The sequence below is a fragment of the Apiospora aurea genome (genome assembly GCF_038362705.1).
Source record: "Apiospora aurea strain CBS 24483 chromosome Unknown utg000004l_segment0_segment0, whole genome shotgun sequence".
Lineage (NCBI taxonomy): Eukaryota > Fungi > Ascomycota > Sordariomycetes > Amphisphaeriales > Apiosporaceae > Apiospora > Apiospora aurea.
This window is the reverse complement of record NW_027117391.1, coordinates 3,186,420-3,204,596: the sequence shown is the minus strand read 5'-3', so window position 1 is coordinate 3,204,596 and position 18,177 is coordinate 3,186,420. Positions and strand designations below refer to the sequence as shown.

The window sequence follows — 18,177 nt, the reverse complement described above, 5'->3', positions numbered from 1 at the left end:
ATGTTTAAACACTACTTTTGCCTTGCGGCATGTCAAGGTTACGCTGCACTTGGTCGCAAGGAGATTGGCCGCGGCGGTTTCAGGTTCCCCAAGTTCATCAAACGGGAAAAGTGGGAAGGATTTCAGTTCGACCCCTCTTCACCCAAAATATACGAGTTACCCCTATTTCAGATCCACGATTATGAAATAGGGGTGCTTGTTCAAGAGCTGGCTGCTAGAGGTGGCTGCTGATTGGCTGCGCATAATAGCGATGCTTCTGCCCGCGTAGCCTCAAACTCGCCGAACGCCAACCACACATCCCTTGTGTTTGGCAGAGCCGTCAAAAGTCTGAGACGGAAATGGAATTCATCATCTATACCAAACTAGTCTGCCGGTTTTTGTAGAATGGATTTAAAAGGTTCTCCGCCATAGGCCATGGCAGGCGTGTACGTCCAAGCCAGCGGGGCGCTACCTTTATATCTCTTCCCCTTTTCCCCCTTTACCCACGACCAGCGGCTGGCAAGCAGATATCCCACCCCGCCTTCTTCGCACGCTGCGCGCTTGCGCTCCCGCCACTCCTCGTCGGAACCATCGTCCGCGTCGCGGAACGCGCACAGGGCAAAGTCGATATAGAACACTTGATACGAGGGCGACGCTTCGCCTTCTTTCTCGTCGCCGCCGCGTCGTCGCACGACGAGACCGTGTTCGAGGTCCATGTCCAGGTGGCGAAAATCGTCCTTAACGATCTTCCGGACCGTCTCAACAGCCTGATCGCAGAGGGCCGGCCAGTCCGACTCGGGCGTCTCGTTGAAAATGTCAGATAGAGGGAAGCCGGGGGTGTACTCGATCAGGATGGCGGGGATCTCGCGGTACTCGGCCAAACTCTCGTCGTCCAACAACCGAGTTCCGGCCGTCGTCACAGGGGCGTCCTGTTGCTGCGGGGCCAATCGGACATCCGCGAAGAGCGTGGGGATGTGGATGCCTTGCTCATGGACCAGGCGGTCGTATACCGCGAGTTCGCGATCGTGCCTCTTGGCGCATTCGGCGTGGACATACGCCTCCCGCTTCGGCATATCCCATTCCCCCAAGGGCCATGGTTCATTCATATCTCCGTGGCGTGCCAGGAACTGCGGCATGGAGCCCTGTCGCAGGAAAGCGGTGTATTGGTCTTCGCTCGCGCTGGTCGCCGGGCACGCTGTCGCCTTGAACATCCCATCGTGGAACAACCGCAATCGGCGGGAGAACTGACGGTCGTACACTTTCAAGACCGCCCTCGAGGAGGCGGCGGCAGAAGCGTTTTGGTCTCCCTGGTTCAGTTCGAGCACGACCACGATGGACCAGCCTGACGAGCCCACCACGTCAATAATCTTGGCCCGCAGCTCTTTGACGTCTCCATTTAGCTGTGGCGGGATATATTTGCTCCCAAGACGATGGATTCTGAGGGTCAAAGTGTTGCCCTTGATATACGGGCTGCTCATAATGATTAGCGTGCTTCGTTAAGATATTCGTGAGCGTATTTATACCTTTGAAGTGGCTGAGCCATGTGTACGATCGAGTTATAGCAAGCAACGGCAAGGGACAAGAAATTTCATAGGTAGGTAGGTAAAACCTCGGAGGGATGGATGAATAGAGCGCCTAGGATGGAATAGAGCGATGTTGTAGATATTTACCTGGTAAGACTTGCAGGCAGCAGCCACAAGGCCGCGCCATACCTGATCAGGGTGGGCACATGCAGACTGTGCCGCATGAAAACAGACTGGTTCATCGGGTCCGTAGTGCATGGCCCCGGCCTTTCTACTGGAAACTCTGGCCACCACCAAGACCAGCAGCCTCATCGGAACCCCATATTATCCTTCGTGAGGCGGGCCATTTGCAAGTTCGCCGTCCAATCAGGCTACTTTGTTCAACATCATGCACTAAATATGCTATCGAAGCGGTGATGAGACATACAATTCTATATACAAGCTGTCTGTACTTCAGGAACAAAAAGAAAGGAAAGATGGCATTTGTTTCGGGCGACACCTCCGATGCCAAGTCTGCACGCAGAAGCCCTCAGCAGGGGACATATGTGCCGCATGTCCTGACTATATACACTTCATCTCCAACCGCCCCCAGTCGGCGGCGTCCACTCCCATCATGAAACCGTTCTCATGTCTTATCCACCGACTCATTCCTTATAAGTGGCGGTGAAATGGATGACGAGGCTTACATGAACCGCCTGGCCCATCTCATGCCGTTGAAGGAACTCCTCTTGTTGTTGTTGTTGCCGTTGCCTCCCGGGGGTCCGCGGAAGAAGGGGTTTCCACCGAACCCAGCCCCAGCCCCACCGGCCGCATTACCCGCGCCCGGGAAGCCGCCGGGGGAGCCGGGGAAGTTAGGAGGGCGCGGCGCACCGCCTCCCTGCCGCCCACCAGCACCAGCACCGGCCCCGGCCCCGACCCCCGGCGCTGCGCTAGCCGTCGGCACGACCGCCGAAGCCGCCGCCGTCGTAGTCGCCAAGAGCCCGCCCGTGGGCGCCGCACTAGACGCCGCGGCGGTGGTGGTGGCCTGCGCGCCAGCGCCCTTGGCTTCGGCGGGCTGGGCCGTCTCCGGGTAGATGTTGGACTGGATGGAGGCGAGCAGCTGCTTGTCGGCGTGGGCGTCGGCGCTGTTGGCGTCGAGGAGGCCCTGCTGCGCGTTGGCGGCCTTGCCGTTGGCCAGGTCCTTCAGGTTGCCCTGGATCTGCTTCACGATGCCCGCGCCGTCCTTGAAGGTCTTGATGCTCTTGGCCGTGCTGACGGTGGGCTCGACGTCGGTTTGTTGGACGGCGAAGCAGCCGCCTGGGGAAAGAAGGAGAGTTAGCAGTGGAAGACGGCTAAGGGGGTGGGTTGTGGGTACTTACCGAAGGGCCCGGCGACTGCGTTGTTGCGGCAGCGGATGGTGCAGATGTTCCCAGGGGAGGCTAGTAGGCGGGATGTCAGTTTCCCTAAGATCGATCCCAAGCTTACAAGGAACGTACCTCCATAGCAGGTGAAGTCGTCCGGCATCTTAGCCGTGATGTTGAAGTCCTTGACCATGGCCTGGGAGACGCCGTTGACACCCGGCACGTTGTTGATCATGGTGAGCTTCTTGACCATCAGGCTCGAGTTGCTGCCCTCGTCGATGTCGCACTCGTAGGGTCCCGCGCCGTCGGCGTTGACCTGGTGCATCATGATGGTGATCTCGCTGCCCCTCTTGACCTGCGTGACGGCGCCGGCCGCGAGGGCGTTCTCGGTGTGGTACGCGATGTCGATGTTGCCGATCAGCTGGTTGCGGCCGCACAGGTTCACCAGGTTGGCGTCGATCTCGGCGTCCCGGATCAGGTTCGTGTCCAGCTGGCACGCGCTGATCAGGGTACAGTTCCGGGCCTGGGCGGGGTCGACTGGCGTCATGTCAGTATAGTTGATTTATTTGTAAGTACTTGGTATTTACTTACTGCCGAATTGTATGCTGGAGTTGGAGCCCGGGTCGCCTTGGATGTTAAGGAAGGTCACGTGGGCTTGTGCCAGTGACAGCAGAGCCGTCAGGGTGAGGGATGTGTAGGAAAGCATCTTGTCGTCGTCGTCTTCTTTTTTTCCTCTCTTGTGTATATATGCGTTATAAGACGCAAAATATTATAGTATGAAGGCACAGCCTAGAAAGAGCGTGCAGATAGGCAACCTGGCCAATGAAGGCGACAAAGGAAATAAAAGGCAACAATCCTCAAGATCGTTTGGACGAAGGAGAAGTCTGGTCACTATCTTCTTGGGTGGACGACGATGATCATGACCCAAAAGAAAGTTCAGATTCTACAGCTGCAGGAATACTGCTTTTATCTATGCTATGTGCTATGAGGAGCCGTACATGCTCGCGCCGCGAACCTCGCACCTCGAGATGAGGCCCAAGACTTAGAGTGACATTCGCAGAAACATTCACGGGCACTCGCAACGGTATGTGTCGCATCTTGGTGGAGAGGAGAAACGAAAGGAGGAGGGAAAAGGGAGTGTTGAGAGGAGTCGCGAACGATATATCGAGGCCCCGATCCACGGAGCGGTAGCTACAGCCGAGCGTGCCCTCCCCCTGGCAGGGCATGGGGCCGACACGCCTGTCAAGTCTTGGGAAGGGCAAGTTTAGGCGCATATTGCCGTACGATGGCCGGATGGATCGCAATTTCGCGGGCGCTTGGCGGTTTAGGGAAAACAAAGTCGAGCGCTCGCTGCTCGGGAGGTTGGTAAGAGTAGGCGCATGTTGCCGTACGATGCTCTGTTGACATCGTGCCCACTGCCGCTTGGCGTTTAGTCAATTTATGGGGATGTCGGTTCGTACGGCGGCAGACACGCACCAAAATGATCGACAAAGGGAAATCCTGGGGTGATCCACCCGAACTGCCGTGTCGGCGGAAGATCCTCAGACGACGACTGCAACGTTTCCAGAAGAGAGCCCTTGAGATTGTCTATTTGTTCTCAAGTTCCTCTCATGTACGGATTTTCCCGGTCAATGACCATCACCAACCTCCGGGGCGTGTCCTCTCTACAGAGACTGGCTGGTCGACAGGAATCCGGCCTCCTATGCGTGAGAGGTGTCAAAACATCTGACAACGCGTGACGACGTGCGTAGGTTATGTGTAATTAAAACATTCTCAGTATGCCCCTGCCCAGCTTTCCCAAGTAACACATAGATTGCAGGTGGCTTTTTCACGGCCTTGGGTGCCCCATTCGCCCGGGAAAACAATCCCTGCAACAGGCACCGCAGAGCCGCCATCTCAAAAACATCACGTTATTCCCACCTGTCGATCGTACGGTATAGATCCGAACAACCCGGGTCGGCCATCTTGGCAGGAAGGCGCCAATGCAGACATAATGGGACAATACTGTACTGCATTGGTGACAGCCGTTAGACTACTCACATTGACTACAGGATCAGAATGACAGCAACGGAGATTACGTCTAGACTATGCGGCTACCCGAGAACGGGACCAGCATATAGACCATTTCGGGTGAAATATTTCGTCCATCATGCAGTGGAAAATACAATATTCTCAATCCAGACACACTGCTTTTCCCGACAGATGACGCTGCTTTGGGTAAGGTTGGAATTTTCAAGTCCGAAGAACTGAATGTTTGGTGCAAGCGAACCGAGTTCTCGGTATTCTGTTGCTCCTTCAATGTTCCAGTGGCTTTGTTTATTTGGGCTGCAGCACATGGTCAATGTCCTCGCCCACAGAACACGGCGGGATGGAGTTTAGACCGCCCGCGCCAAGGGCAGAGATGTCTCGCACGAGTCGGAGGATGACCGAGACAAGGCCGCCGTCTTGAAGTTGATTGAGACCCCCAATGCTCGACGACAGCCTGCGCTCATGGTGGTTTGATGCCATCTATTGGGGCCACGATCTGATCTCCCGGCGGACGTCAAAAGGAAAAAAAAAAAAAAGAAAAAAGAAAAAGAAAAGCCAATAGAAGCATACAATTAACCGCAAGCCTTACGTTGGTGCTGCCATCATCCGAAAGCCAAGAAGTAGCCCATTGCAGCCAAGGTCCAAGGACGCAGGAGGCTCTAGAGGGAGTCCCTTCGCTCGCATTGTTTCATCGGGACATTGCGGGACAGCGGGTCGCTGTCGACAACGGGAAAAAGATCGACACATGCCTCAGCACCCGCCGCGGCGGATCCTGTTCCTGCATTAGTGGAGCGGACAACCACGGAGACCGCCGGTTCTCTTCTTGTCGCCAAGCCCGAGTGCCGAGATCTGTTATGGAATAGGTGACGCAGACTGCAAACTTCTCGATGCGACGTTTCCATTGTCCAGAGACGAGATGGCATCTGCATGGTTGCCCGCCCACCTGGCCAAGATCTGAGATTGCCGCAGCATTGTTGGCAAGGCCAGGAGCAAGCCGAGCCGGCCACCTGCACGTAAAGCATCATCAGTATGCATTCAAAAGTCAACTTGCAATCCATGTCGTGGGGATAACTCGGCGTCATGAATGGCATTGCATATCCCCCGCATGGCGGAGCCACACCAGCTCTTCAAGACTACTTTCACTCATCCCCGGCGAGATCTGGCTGCTCTTTTCGCCGCTCACATGATGGCCAAAGGCCGACAACGTATTATGTGCGTTCCCAGCGGCACTATTGCAATTTCTACTGGCAAAAGTTCGCGGATCATTGAGGTGCATCATCAAAATGCTTCATAGGTATATATCCAATCCGTGTTTGCTGATTAATACGTTGAAATTCTGAAGGGTATCCGTAGAAACTTGACCAGGTAGACCGGCAAAAAAAAAAAAAAACAGTTCGAGGATTGAGGGGTTACGAGACTATCTATTACCTCCGCGACTGAAGGAACAGGAAACACATGAGCAGAACCGTCAAGAGATGCGTCATCCCCGGCACCACGGTAGCGGTGGCCGCCGCCGTCGCCACAGGAGCCGACGCCGTAGCCGACAGAGCCGCGGTGGTGCCGGAGGACCGGGTCAGGAACGACGACGTCGCCAGCGCCGGCGCCGTCTCGAGCGGCCCGGACGCGGGAAGGGTGGGAGAGCCGCTACCCGGCGTCATGACCGGGACCGCGGCGGGGCCGGACGTGATTCCTGGCGCGGGAGCCCCGGAGGAGGAAGTGTTGGCGGGGATCAAGCTGCTCTTCTCCTTCTCTTTCTCCTTCTTCTTCTTTTCGTCCTTCTTCTTGTCCTCGTCCTCGGAGCCAGAGTCCGAGTCCGAGTCCAAGTCCGAACTGGAGGAATCGGAATCAGAGTCTTCCTTGGCCTTCGACTTCGTGGGCGCCCGGGACGTCGTGGGGGCGGGGGCGGCAGCAGAAGAAGCTGACGTAATAGCTGGTGCCTTGCCACTCTGAGCGGGCGGAGGAGAGACGGCGGGCAGAGGGCTTGTGGGCGATGGTGCTTTGCTGCTGCTGCTGGCCTTGCCGTCCTCCTTCTTTTCCTTATCTTTGTCATCCTCTTCCTCCTCGCATTCGGAATCTTCCTTTTCCTCTTCCTTCTCCTTCTCCCCCTTGGCCGAGCTGATGGCCGGCGCCGCGGCGACCGGCGGCGGGACAGTGGGCGTGGGCGTGGCACTGGGGGCGGAGGGCTTCTTGTCCTTGCCGTCGTCCTTCTTCTTGTCCTCGTCCTCCGATTCCGACTCCGAATCGGATGAAGATGAGTCTGAAGACGAGGCCGAGCTGGCGCTCGATTCGGATCCCGACTCCTCCTTTGCCGGCGGCGGGGGGGGCGCGCTGGTGGTGGTGGCGGCAGGAGGAGGAGCAGGAGACGCAGCACCGGATGTCACCGCCGGAGCTACGGCGGCCTTGTCCTGCTGGGCGGCCATGGCCTTGCCCAGCTCGGCGGTAGAGATCATCCGCCTGGCCCTCATAGTCGTCTTGGCCTTGGCGGTGCCGTTTTTCCGGGCATTGTTGTCCGAGTCCGAGTCCGAGTTGGAATCCGCGCTGGAGACCGAGTCCGCGCTCGAAACCGAACCGGCGCTGGACTCGGAATCTGAGGAAGGGGCGGCACCTGTCGCAGCGGGAGGAGCAGCAGAAGAAGTGATCTGTCGTCGGGCTTTCCTGAGACGCGTGGAGGGGAGTGTTCGCCTGGCTCTGACGGTGGCGTTCTTATTGGCACCGTGGTCCGAGTCCGAGTCCGAATCAGCCGAGTTCGAGTCCAGGCTGGCTTCTGACTCGGCGCTGGAGGGGGAGTCGGCACTTGAGACCGAGTCATCCGACGAAGCAGCACCAGACGGTATCGTGGGAGCCGGCGCAGTGGGCGTCGCCCGCCGGGCCTTCCACGAGAGCATCCGTCTCGTCTTGGAACTGCCGACCTTCCTCGTGGTATTATTCCTGTTGTTGTTGAGGTCGTTGTCGGAGTCGGAGTCGGAGTCGGAGTTCGAGTTGTTGGAGTCTGGGCCCGAGTCGTCCAGATCGGATTCCGAGTCGGAGCTGCCCGCCGCCCGCCTCGCCGCCTGCTCCTGCTGGTGTCGGCGATACCAGCGCCTGTAAGTCGACGAGCGAGTGGCGGTGCTGGGCACTCCGCGGGCCTCCATATTGGCTTGGGCGCGCATGGTTCAAGGCAAGGCAAGCAAACGAAAACCAGAAACCGCGAAAAATTGGTATTTTATATGGTGTAAAAAGTAATATGGTGAATAATCGGAGCCGGCGATGAACCGAGTGAATGGAAAAGACGGGCAGAATTGTAGCTCTGCTGCGGCTGCTGCTGATCGTCGGGACTAATGAAAGAAAGTTGGGCACGGCCCAAACGGTGGGAAAAAAAAAGACTGAAGATGAAAATCAAACTGACAGAAAATAGATGATCGGACAGTAAACAGGCGAAAGGAAAAAAGAGAGTTGAAAAGAAACAGTTTTACCTCGTCCGGCTGCTTCTATAGATAGATGCTTAGCCTGGGGCGGCAGTGGCCATCCGAGTTGAACGCCAAGCACGCCAAGCTGCGGCAGATGGGGCCACATCGTGGACATCGTGGGCATCGTGGATCCGACGGGGGCGCGCCAGGGGTCGCGAGGGTGGTAGAATGGCGGTTCCTGGCGTTTCACCCGGCTCTTGGCAGGGGGTTAGCATGTTTCCGTCACACACCCTCCTCGGCCTCACTTTCCCAGTGGTCACGCGACCGCTCGCCTCTCGTGGAAAGTGGACAGGCAGGGCCATGCGAGAAAAAGTCGGGGCAGGTCTGTCTCGTCGCAAGCAACGTGATGCGGAAATTGGATTGCTTAAAAAAGTAGCCGCTCTGGCACCCGTCCCATGCCCCCATTGACGCTGGAAACGGGCGCGGCAGACTCGGCCGTCGGCAATGAAACGCCCTTTTATTGACCAATGTACAGTAAAGCAAATGCATTATGCACCTTTGCATCCCTGTTTCGAAGCAGCAAGGCTCGGAGGAAACGAGAAAGCCATGACGAGGGGGTCGCAGACCACATGATGCATAGCTGGAGTAGACATGTAGGGCTTACGGTCTGCACTAGTTGGCGGGAACTGGTACAGGAAGATATTTATCACGCTACTTGAGCCACAGGATACACAATCCAGCAGTATATTCTCCCGCACGGGCTTGGTCAGGTCATTGGAATACTTCATCCAGCCCTCCTTCGACATTATGCGTCGAGAAAGCCCACGTTGTGATGTGGTACGTTTGATCCGACCAGGATAAACACCTATGCCAGATGCCCTACCTAATGTATCTATACTGTAGCTCGTTGAATCCGGATTGAGAAGGAAAGTCGCCCGAGATCGTACAGCGATTACTATATTGAAGTAGTGTATCTGATTTGCTTTTCCCCTTTTCATGCATAGAGCGCACTTTTCTCCACAATCCGACCTGCCACACGCCGCCAGCCACGTCCCCCATCTGAGTCGATTACTTAATTATGCAGCGAGCCCCGCCAGGATGACGTCGGCCGCCTTCTCGGACATCATGTAGATCGAAAGGACGGGGAACGTCCCGACGATCTTGGGGAACGCAGACGCGTCGACGACGCGCAGCCCCCCGACGCCGCGGACGCGGAACTGGCTGTCGAGGACGGCCGTGGGGTCGCCCTCGGCGCCCATGGGGCACGAACACGACGCGTGGTGGCCCCAGGCCTCCTCCGCGATCCAGTCGCGCAGCGCCGCGTCGTCGTCGGTGACGCGGCGCGGCGGCCACACTTGCGAGAAGGTGCTGCCGTCGAGCGGGCGGATCTCGTCGATGGCCTGGACGGCCCAGCGCATGCCCTCGACGACGGCCTGGAGGTCCTTGTTGGCGTCGTCGACGCTGGAGCCCTCGAACAGGTTGTGGAAGGTGATTTTCGGCGTGTCGCGCGGGTTCGCGCTCGTGAGGTTGACGGTGCCGGCGTTGTTGCGCGTGTGCGCCTTGAGGACGAGCCAGGTCCAGTGGTTCTTGTTGGTCGTCGTCAGGATGTGCGTCGAGTAGCCCGGGAAGTAGCCCTGGAAGATGGCGGGCAGGCCGCCGACCCAGATGTCGTGCTCGCCCTCGGCCTGCGACGTGGTCATGAAGTAGCCGACCGCGAGGCCGCCGGTGGTGTAGGGGCCCTTGAGGGCGCCGGCGTTGTTCATGTACTGGTCGTAGCACTCGTCGCCCTCGGCTAGGTAGGTGCACTTCTGCACCAGGTCGAAGTCGCTGGAGACTTCGGCTGTGACGCCGAGCTCGTAGCGGTCTGGTGTTGGCAAGGTGGCATGAGGTTAGCAAACGTGAAGAAGGCGTAGGTCAGGGTGTACATGGGTAGGGATGTGCTTACCTTGAAGATTGGTACCGACTCCAGGAAGATTCTTGATGACGGGGATGTCGAACTTCTCCAGCTCGTCGGCGGGGCCCACACCAGAGAGCTTGAGGATCTGCGGAGTGTTGAAGGTACCGGCGGACAGAATAACCTATATTACACCTGCATTAGTCCACGATCAAATTGAGCATTACTGGCTGTCGGATACGTACCTCACGGCTAGCAGAGACGGATCCAGGGATTCCGCCCTCCTCGGTCAGGCTTGCGCGCGGGTCCGCCCTGTACAGGCTTTCCCCGTAAAGATAGTCGACCCCCGTGGCCTTGGGCTTCTCGCCGCTCGTGTCGAAGTTGACCTTGGTCACCAACGTGTTGGTGGCGATGTCGAGCTTGTACTTCTTGGACCCGTCGGGGTTCTTGGCCGTGGCAACGCCGTAGACCAGATCACGGGGCGAGGAGCGCTCGTAGCTGGGCGCGCCCATGGACAGGGGCATCTGGACCAGGGCCGGGGTGCTGTCGCGGTTGGGGTCGTTGGTGTTCATGTCATGCAGCAAGAGCTGAGACCCGGTTAGTTGCCAATGTTGATCAAGATCCTTTCATGGGAGGAATCGCTTACCGAGGCCAGTCCGTCTACCATGCCGGCGAGGTAGTTGATGGGTAGAAGCTATAAGTCGTATAAGCCAGTGTCACGTTAGGAGCTTTACCTCTGGCTAAATGCGTCTCACCTTGTTGAGGACTCCCCCAGTCAAAGCCTCGGTGAGCTTCCGCAACTGGGACAAAGGTCCGTTCAACTCCACCCCGGCACTCGCGGCTGCTCCGAGAATGACCGATAGGATCTTTGAATCCTGCGCGGCCAAGCTCAAGGGCGTCACTGCAGTTTTCAACCAGCCGCTGTAGCCGTGGGCATCCGCGTCGACGGGAAACGGCTGCTCGTTCTTCTCAAGCTTCTTGTAGTACCCTCTCATGTTCTCCGCATCCCAGCTGTCGTCGCCGGTAAGCTCCTTGATGCGGTTCCAGTCTCCGTTGGTAGGCAGAATGGAGATCAAAGCATTATGTTGGGAGCAACCTGTAGAAAGATGAGGATGAGCATCTTTGCTCTTGGGGTCGTTTGCCTGGGAAGGGAGGGCATGGCTTACCACCGACACCGCCAACTCGAGGGTAGTAGTTGCCCAACATCTCCGCGCCCTCGGGCGGGTTCAGCCCACTGTACAGACTGCCGTCCTTGGTGCGGTAGGTGAGCTTGCGGTCCTTCTTGGCCATCTTCTCGTCCTCGTAGTGGTGTGTGTAGTAGGCCCAGGTGAGCTCGGCGCGCTCCGAGGACCAGATGCTCATGGCGGGGATCTTGACCTCGCGCAGGTTGCCGTGGTCGCCGCCGGCGTCGATGAGGAGCACGCTGTGGCCGGCCATGGCCAGGCGCGCCGCCAGGGGAGACCCGCCGGGCCCGGCGCCGACGACGATGTACTCGTAGGTCTTGTTGGCCGGCGGGGCCGCGGACTCTAGCTGAGGGCCTAGGGTCACATAGCGAGCCTGTTCCGGGTATCGGGGATAGGTGAAGTGGATGTCCTCCCTAGAAGGAGCGAGTCAGCTCAGGAGGGAACTTTTTGTCACGAGTTGCTCCAGTGGCCGAAGCAGCAAGGGATGCTCACTTGTTCGTCGCAGTAACGAGTGTTGCTCCTGCGCACAGCAGCGCGCCGGGAAGAGTGAGCTTCATATTGGGATTAAGAGAAACCAAAAACGAAAAAACGAGTGAATTGAGCCCAACACGAGTGAGTGGGCGCCTAGGAGGAAGTGACAGTATAGGTCGTGACGGTTCAAGTCAACGCTGTGGTGAAGGAGTGGATGGGTGGGCAGCGAAGGAAAGACAAAACAACACAGTCGGATGCCTTTCAGAGCAATATTGGCTTATGAGTATAAGATGACCATGACTGGTTGGTCTAGTCGGCGATGTGTGCCGCGCGGAGCCGGGGTGCAACGAGCGCCTTACCGGGGACCATGCCGGGAGGAGGGTGCAAATGATGATCACGCTCCATATCGACACATGTGAAGACGATATGGAAGGACCTGAACGAGGATCCAGCTTCGTGCATACAGTTGAGTGGAATCGGTATAGCTGGATAGGGCGACTCGGGGTTTGCATACGTGTTGGGAATCTTTCCCTTCTGGAAGATGCAGCTGTCCCCGGCATCCCCTGCTCTCCTCCCCTGACCACTACCCCTGAGCCCTCCACATGCCCGGAAAATAGCGGGTGGATATAGCCAGGACGCGGAGACCCCTCCTGCAGCCAATCAGGCCGTGTTTACTATTTGATGAGGCCTTTCGGTCACGAAACTCCGTCTTTCTGGCTTTCTAAAAGTGCAACGCTGGGGGAGTGCGATCGATACAGCCCAGCGGAACGACCCGTTGGCCTGTGGATGGACGATCACCCGTGCTTCAGCGGACAGACCATCGGATCCGACGTTGCTTTTTGGTTGCGTCTTGGTGTTGTTGGAGCCAACGACACGCTCAATCAGTCCGAACCACTCATGCGTGTGACTTCACATGCGTCAAGAGATATTCTGCCGCCCAGATATGGCGCAGGTGTGTGATCCGCATTCATGATTCAGATGACAATACGGGCAAGCGCCGTCCTCCATCCGTCCAGGCGCCCCCCCCGGTTGAGGCTTTTGTACACTGGCACCGGGAACTTCCTCTACCGCCGCGACCCCTGGCGCGGTGGCCTGTCGAAGCTATCACGCCGCAGGTACGGCACCTCGATTCTCCCCAGCTGCAGATGTCTCCGCTCTATCGTGCTCGGTATCCAATCTGCGCTCGAGTCAGTGCTGACATGCATGTGGCATGCGGGTCGAGAGGCCTGCAATCAATCAGTGCCTGACATACGGACAACCCTGCCACCTACCCAACAGAGGTCGAACCACACCACCTACTTTCCTTACTCCTGCAAACTCGGTCTCTCGCGTGTGCATGGAGCCCGGACAGTACGTTGACCGACGAGCAGGCAATTTCCTGATGGCCCTCTCACCTTGGCTCCAGTGATTCGGTCCAGATCCAAAACGGGTCATATCCCCCCCCAGTTGTGCTATCGTGCAACGATGCCGGCGGCCTGACTTTCACCCCATCAAATGGGACCAGTCCATGGGCGAACAAAACTGCACAGACTCGATTCCCACGCTGATCTGCAAACAGGCCGCGCGACTCTATCGGCCGAGTCGCGCACCACGCTGGGCTCCCTTCATTGCCCCGAAGGAGAGAAACACTTACCGATCGCGACTGGAGTCGATACCCTTCGAGCCCAGATCTCCATCATCTCGTCAATCTGCCGTTTGGAGCCGGCCCTACCATGAGCGGCTCGTCCCACTCTAGTCGGCTCGAAGTGTTCCAGCCTGCATCCGTATATCATCGGGTGTGCTGCCATCTCTGGGGCTGTTGCCCGTCTGCAAGAGCGGGATTAACTTACCTCAAACTCGCAGCCGAGGCGCGTTACCTGATGTTCCTCCGACAACCAGCAATCTACTATATCAGCGATGCCGCCTGCGCCGCAGAAGCACTGAAGCCCAGATTTGACCCCATCTCAGCGCGTGAGCCAAGCACGCAGACCCCTGCCCTGCCAAGGCCCGTTCGCATGCTACTAGTATAGTCGGGGGAGCTGCTGCAGTGAGACGACCACAGACCAATGAGGGTTCCGATCGAACTGTGGGCCTTTTCTTGGGCACCACCCCATCACGATGAAAGCCCCATCTTCAGCGAGAAAGTCTCATATACGCCAAGCGCCGTTAGATGCATGAAGACGGGGACACAAACATGGCCCTCGGCAGCCCAATATCTGCTATTGGAGTTTTGGTCCTCTTCAGTTCATATTAAGGGGCCCTTCATCGTAGCTGGCCCGGCTTCCCTTGGAGGATTTTACGGTTCGATCGGGCACCCTCTTCGTTCCTCGTCACTCGTTTCTGCTTCTTCGGCCCGACTTTGTTGCATCTTCGATGCTCGGTGACAAGACGTCGTATCCTACCCCGAGGCGATACTCGACAGCATGAGGTTTTTCGCTGCAGCACTGGCTGCATGTCTCCTGTTCCTGGTTTCGAGTGTCTGGGCGACAAATACATCAAAGGCATTGACGCCGGCGGATATCGAAGAGATCACCAAGGCGTTGTCTCTCTTCCCTCCTTGTGGTGTAAGTTGCAGTATATGCCCTCACCACGGTCATGGGAGCAATGATAAGCTGACAAACCCCTTCAACCTTAGGCATCATGCCTCTACAAACTGGTGCCATCCTCGCCTTGTGGCATGAACACGACTTGCCTGTGCGCCAATGACGCCCTCAACGCCCAGATATCGATGTGTATTACACAGAAATGTTCCACATACGATCAACTTAGTAAGTCCATACGCTTCCTTGGCCCGAGACGGGACTTGAACCGAGGCTGACCAGAGCTCTTCTAGAATCTAAGAATGCCTCGGCTACAATGTGCCACGAGCCCATTCGCGACGAGAGTCTGAACCAGACCCTGGTCGCGATCGTGGGTTGCGGCGTGACATTGGCCATCTTTCTTGCCCGCATTGTATTCCAGCTATTCCACAATGGTTGGAACCTGGCCGGCGAGGACTACAGCATCATCGTGGCCATGGCCCTGACCGTATCCATCAGCTGCATCAGCCCCTTCGGTATGGTCCAGCCCGCAATCTCCCGCCCTTGAATCCGTCTAATAGGGCTTGGATCTGAACGTCCTACTAACAGTATTATTGTAGCCGATCTGAACGGCGTCGGCCGAGACATCTGGACCCTCGCTCCCGAGAAGATCGAGTCGGCATTCTACTACTTCTTCGTCGCGGAGCCTATTTACTTCGTGGCCCAGGGCCTCGTCAAGATCTCCATCCTCCTGTTCATGCTCCGCATCTTCCCCAAGCGCAACATGCGCGTCCTGATCTACGGCGTCTGCGGCGCCATCGTCGCCTACACCCTCGCCTTCTTCTTCGCCACCCTCTTCCAGTGCCAGCCCATCAGCTTCTTCTGGAAGCAGCTCGACGCGGCCTTCCCGGGCAAGTGCAACGACATCCATCTCCAGGCTTGGGTCGCCGCCGGGATCAACATTGCGCTCGATATTGTTGTTATTGTGTTGCCCATTAAGAGCCTTTGGAATCTACAGGCGAGCTTGCCGAAGAAGATTACGGCTATCTGCATGTTCTCGCTTGGTGCCTTGTACGTTCCCTCTTCATTCCCAACCATTGCGCACGTGAGCACTTGGACATGAACTGACTGGATCTTAGGGTCACTGTTATAAGCATCGTCCGCCTCCAATCGCTCATCATGTTCTCCAAATCCGTCAACTTTACCTGTAAGCAATGCCCTACCTACCTCTCTGGTGTACCAATCATCACACACAGCTAATAACACAATCCACAATCACAGGGGATGGCAGAAAGGCTGGCTCCTGGAGCCTCATCGAGCTCTACGTCGCCATCGTCTGCACCTGCCTCCCGGCCTTCCGCATCATGGCCATGGCGGTCGGGGCGCGGTTCTTTGGCTGGAACAACTCGATGACGACGCGGTACGGGAACGGCTCCAAATTCGGCTACGGGCAGGGGTACGGGACCTCGTCGAAGCTGGCGCGGTCGCACAAGTCGCTGGCCAAGTCGGCGTCGACCACGACGATGCTGAACCCGGCCGCCAGCGGCGACTTCATCCGGCTCCACGATATCGGGGCGGGCAATGGCGGCAGCGGCAACGGCAAGCCGTCGGGGTACGGGATGAGCGAGAACACGTTGGTTGGTAGTGCTGGAGGCGGTGGCGGTGGTAGGCAGATCCATGTGACGCGGCCGGTGGTGGTGAGTAGTCGCGAGTCGCCGAGGCGATAGTGCGGGTGTTTTGGGTTATGTCTGTCGTTTCTGAGTTACAAAAGGTGCTAGATTTATTACCGAAGCACTGTCCACACGGGTTTACTTCAATATAAATGTCACAATTTCATTCCACTGTCATTTCCCGTGGAATACAAGCTAGTAACCACAGCTCTGTCATCAAATTCTTTTTTTTCTTTTCTTTTTTTATAGGCGATGCATTACTTCATATCCCAATCTGCGATTGCCGTTACGAACATGGTCTCCCTCCATGCACTTGCCGCGGAAGGATAGTGACAAGGGCCTGAGGGCCCAGCGCCTTGACAAGGCCTTTCTTGTCCGCGACGCCCTCGACGGCGGTTCCCATGACCTGCTCTACACCGTCGCCGGCGGTGGCGCATGCAACCACCTAACCATCACTTGGATGCCGCCTCCCACTGCTTCTGCCAGTCTGCGAGCTATTTCGACATCTTTCTTTCCCGGTGCTGCTAAGGTTCAAAATGCGCATCGCGGGAGCAAGAAAGCCTTTTGATGGTTGTTGGTGAGTCGTCAAGGTACTTCTGGAGCTGTTCCTTCTTCCCACTCAACTATGCTGGCTTGGCAGGTTGCGAAGGATTGCTAGACGAGGCAGGCTGAGCGCCAAGCGTGGCAACCTGGACAGGTTGTGAAGGACTGCTGGACGCCGGAGGATCAAGAGTAAACGTGCTGAACTGGAAAGGCTTCGGAGGACTGCTAGACCGGGCAGGCAGTGGGCAAACAATATTGGACGTGGCAAGCTGCGAGGGACTGTTGGACGGGGGAGACTGATAACCAAATATGTTGCACTTGGCCAGTTGCGAAGAATTGCTAGACGGAGCAGACGGCTGAGCATCTTGCAGGTTTCAGAAGCGTTGTACTCAGCAGGGGCCCTTAATAGAACTGATGGTGTTTTGAAGGTACCACTATTACATGCTAGTACACCTCTGCCCCTTGCTTGGTGTTTTGCTTTTCCAACCCATTCTGTTCGCGTTCTGACCTCCAGCCAGAATTGGTCCGCCGCAGGTTCTCCTCTTTCGGTCCAGCGGAAGGATTGATGAGTGACGCTGTCCGTTGTAGATGACCTACAGGCAATCTTTCGTCGACCTTTGAAGACTAGCTGAGCCCCTTCAGCATCGTTGAGAGCTGGACGGCTCGGATGTCGTAAGCTTTCTCTTGCCGCAACAACTCTTGTCTTCCCGTTTACAAAGCAAGCACATTCAGAGGCACCAGTATATTTCATTCACTCAGGAGACACCGCTACGGATACATACGGTCGTTACACGGAGCAAAGTGGAAGTGAAACTCCCTCCGATTTCCAAATACCTGGAGGGAATACCGACCACAACGACCGATGCTGTATCCTTCGGCATATGCAGTACACAATACAAGGAGAAGATCGAAAGGCGAGATGAGCCCTTCGCCGTAATGCCCTACAAGCGAGCATTCGGACTCTTCTCTCCGCCCCAGGTGATGACTTGGGTGGGGTTTCGGAGGCTCCGCTTGCCGCTGCGGCGGACCATGGCGGGCCCCTCGGGAAGGGACAGCAGCTGCTCCGTGTTCCAGTTGCGCCAGGCCTGCATGTTCTTGCCGCACTCCTGCTTGGCCGTCGCCTTGTCGGGGGCGTTGGTCTCGTCGTTGCTGGTGTGCAGCGCGCTCCAGTTGATGCCGATGACGGCCGCCTTGATGTCGTTGGAGTGGTCGTGGTCGATCCAGGTACAGTAGGGGAAAATCCTGGGGTAATATGGGCCGATCTTGGCATATACAACAACCCCCATTTCGAGACAGGTACCCGCCATGGTCCCGAATTGTCGCCCGACCCATCAGACAGGGATTTTGCTGCGAGTCGATGCTTAACCGAGAGTGGCCCCCAGTCCGCTAGGAACCAACGCGTTTACCTGATGGGCTGCTACCCGTGCCGCCCTCAGAGACCGCGCATCCCTTGCCTGGGGTGTTCCTCCGGTGACGTCAAGTCAAACATTGTCAAACTTCTTTCTCCTGGCCTCGCATGGAGGAGGGTATTGCTACTTAACTGGTGTTTTACCACTCCCACTCCCAACCCGACTCAAAAAGACAAACTTGAAAATTCCCCTGCTGTTATTGCCGACAATTGAAAGAAACCCAACATTTGCAGAGCCTCGTCACATCACTGC

General features: G+C 57.0%; 8 protein-coding genes across 8 annotated transcripts; 3 read left to right on the top strand and 5 right to left on the bottom strand.

Annotated features, from left to right (window-relative positions):
* Positions 1 to 362: 362 nt before the first annotated feature.
* PG986_005787 (uncharacterized protein) lies at positions 363 to 1,457 on the bottom strand (the record flags this gene model as incomplete). The annotated part of the gene is made up of 1 exon (XM_066842009.1): positions 363 to 1,457. The coding sequence occupies one exon, from the start codon at positions 1,455 to 1,457 to the stop codon at positions 363 to 365; it is 1,095 nt and encodes a 364-aa protein (XP_066701871.1).
* Positions 1,458 to 2,184: 727 nt separating this feature from the next.
* On the bottom strand, positions 2,185 to 3,548 carry PG986_005786 (uncharacterized protein; the record flags this gene model as incomplete). Its single annotated transcript, XM_066842008.1, has 4 exons — positions 2,185 to 2,798; positions 2,861 to 2,920; positions 2,978 to 3,379; positions 3,434 to 3,548. 4 exons carry the CDS (start codon positions 3,546 to 3,548, stop codon positions 2,185 to 2,187), a joined length of 1,191 nt encoding a protein of 396 aa, XP_066701870.1.
* Positions 3,549 to 6,294: 2,746 nt separating this feature from the next.
* PG986_005785 (uncharacterized protein) lies at positions 6,295 to 8,019 on the bottom strand (the record flags this gene model as incomplete). The annotated part of the gene is made up of 1 exon (XM_066842007.1): positions 6,295 to 8,019. The coding sequence occupies one exon, from the start codon at positions 8,017 to 8,019 to the stop codon at positions 6,295 to 6,297; it is 1,725 nt and encodes a 574-aa protein (XP_066701869.1).
* Positions 8,020 to 9,332: 1,313 nt separating this feature from the next.
* On the bottom strand, positions 9,333 to 11,891 carry PG986_005784 (choline dehydrogenase; the record flags this gene model as incomplete). Its single annotated transcript, XM_066842006.1, has 7 exons — positions 9,333 to 10,120; positions 10,202 to 10,334; positions 10,396 to 10,737; positions 10,797 to 10,844; positions 10,906 to 11,246; positions 11,317 to 11,747; positions 11,827 to 11,891. 7 exons carry the CDS (start codon positions 11,889 to 11,891, stop codon positions 9,333 to 9,335), a joined length of 2,148 nt encoding a protein of 715 aa, XP_066701868.1.
* A 2,749-nt stretch (positions 11,892 to 14,640) lies between these two features.
* On the top strand, positions 14,641 to 15,426 carry PG986_005783 (uncharacterized protein; the record flags this gene model as incomplete). Its single annotated transcript, XM_066842005.1, has 2 exons — positions 14,641 to 14,839; positions 14,924 to 15,426. The coding sequence occupies 2 exons, from the start codon at positions 14,641 to 14,643 to the stop codon at positions 15,424 to 15,426; spliced, it is 702 nt and encodes a 233-aa protein (XP_066701867.1).
* A 56-nt stretch (positions 15,427 to 15,482) lies between these two features.
* On the top strand, positions 15,483 to 16,030 carry PG986_005782 (uncharacterized protein; the record flags this gene model as incomplete). The annotated part of the gene is made up of 2 exons (XM_066842004.1): positions 15,483 to 15,510; positions 15,585 to 16,030. 2 exons carry the CDS (start codon positions 15,483 to 15,485, stop codon positions 16,028 to 16,030), a joined length of 474 nt encoding a protein of 157 aa, XP_066701866.1.
* Positions 16,031 to 16,280: 250 nt separating this feature from the next.
* PG986_005781 (uncharacterized protein) lies at positions 16,281 to 16,541 on the top strand (the record flags this gene model as incomplete). The annotated part of the gene is made up of 1 exon (XM_066842003.1): positions 16,281 to 16,541. One exon carries the CDS (start codon positions 16,281 to 16,283, stop codon positions 16,539 to 16,541), a length of 261 nt encoding a protein of 86 aa, XP_066701865.1.
* Positions 16,542 to 17,457: 916 nt separating this feature from the next.
* Positions 17,458 to 17,802, bottom strand: PG986_005780 (uncharacterized protein; the record flags this gene model as incomplete). The annotated part of the gene is made up of 1 exon (XM_066842002.1): positions 17,458 to 17,802. The coding sequence occupies one exon, from the start codon at positions 17,800 to 17,802 to the stop codon at positions 17,458 to 17,460; it is 345 nt and encodes a 114-aa protein (XP_066701864.1).
* Between the last annotated feature and the right edge of the window lie 375 nt (positions 17,803 to 18,177).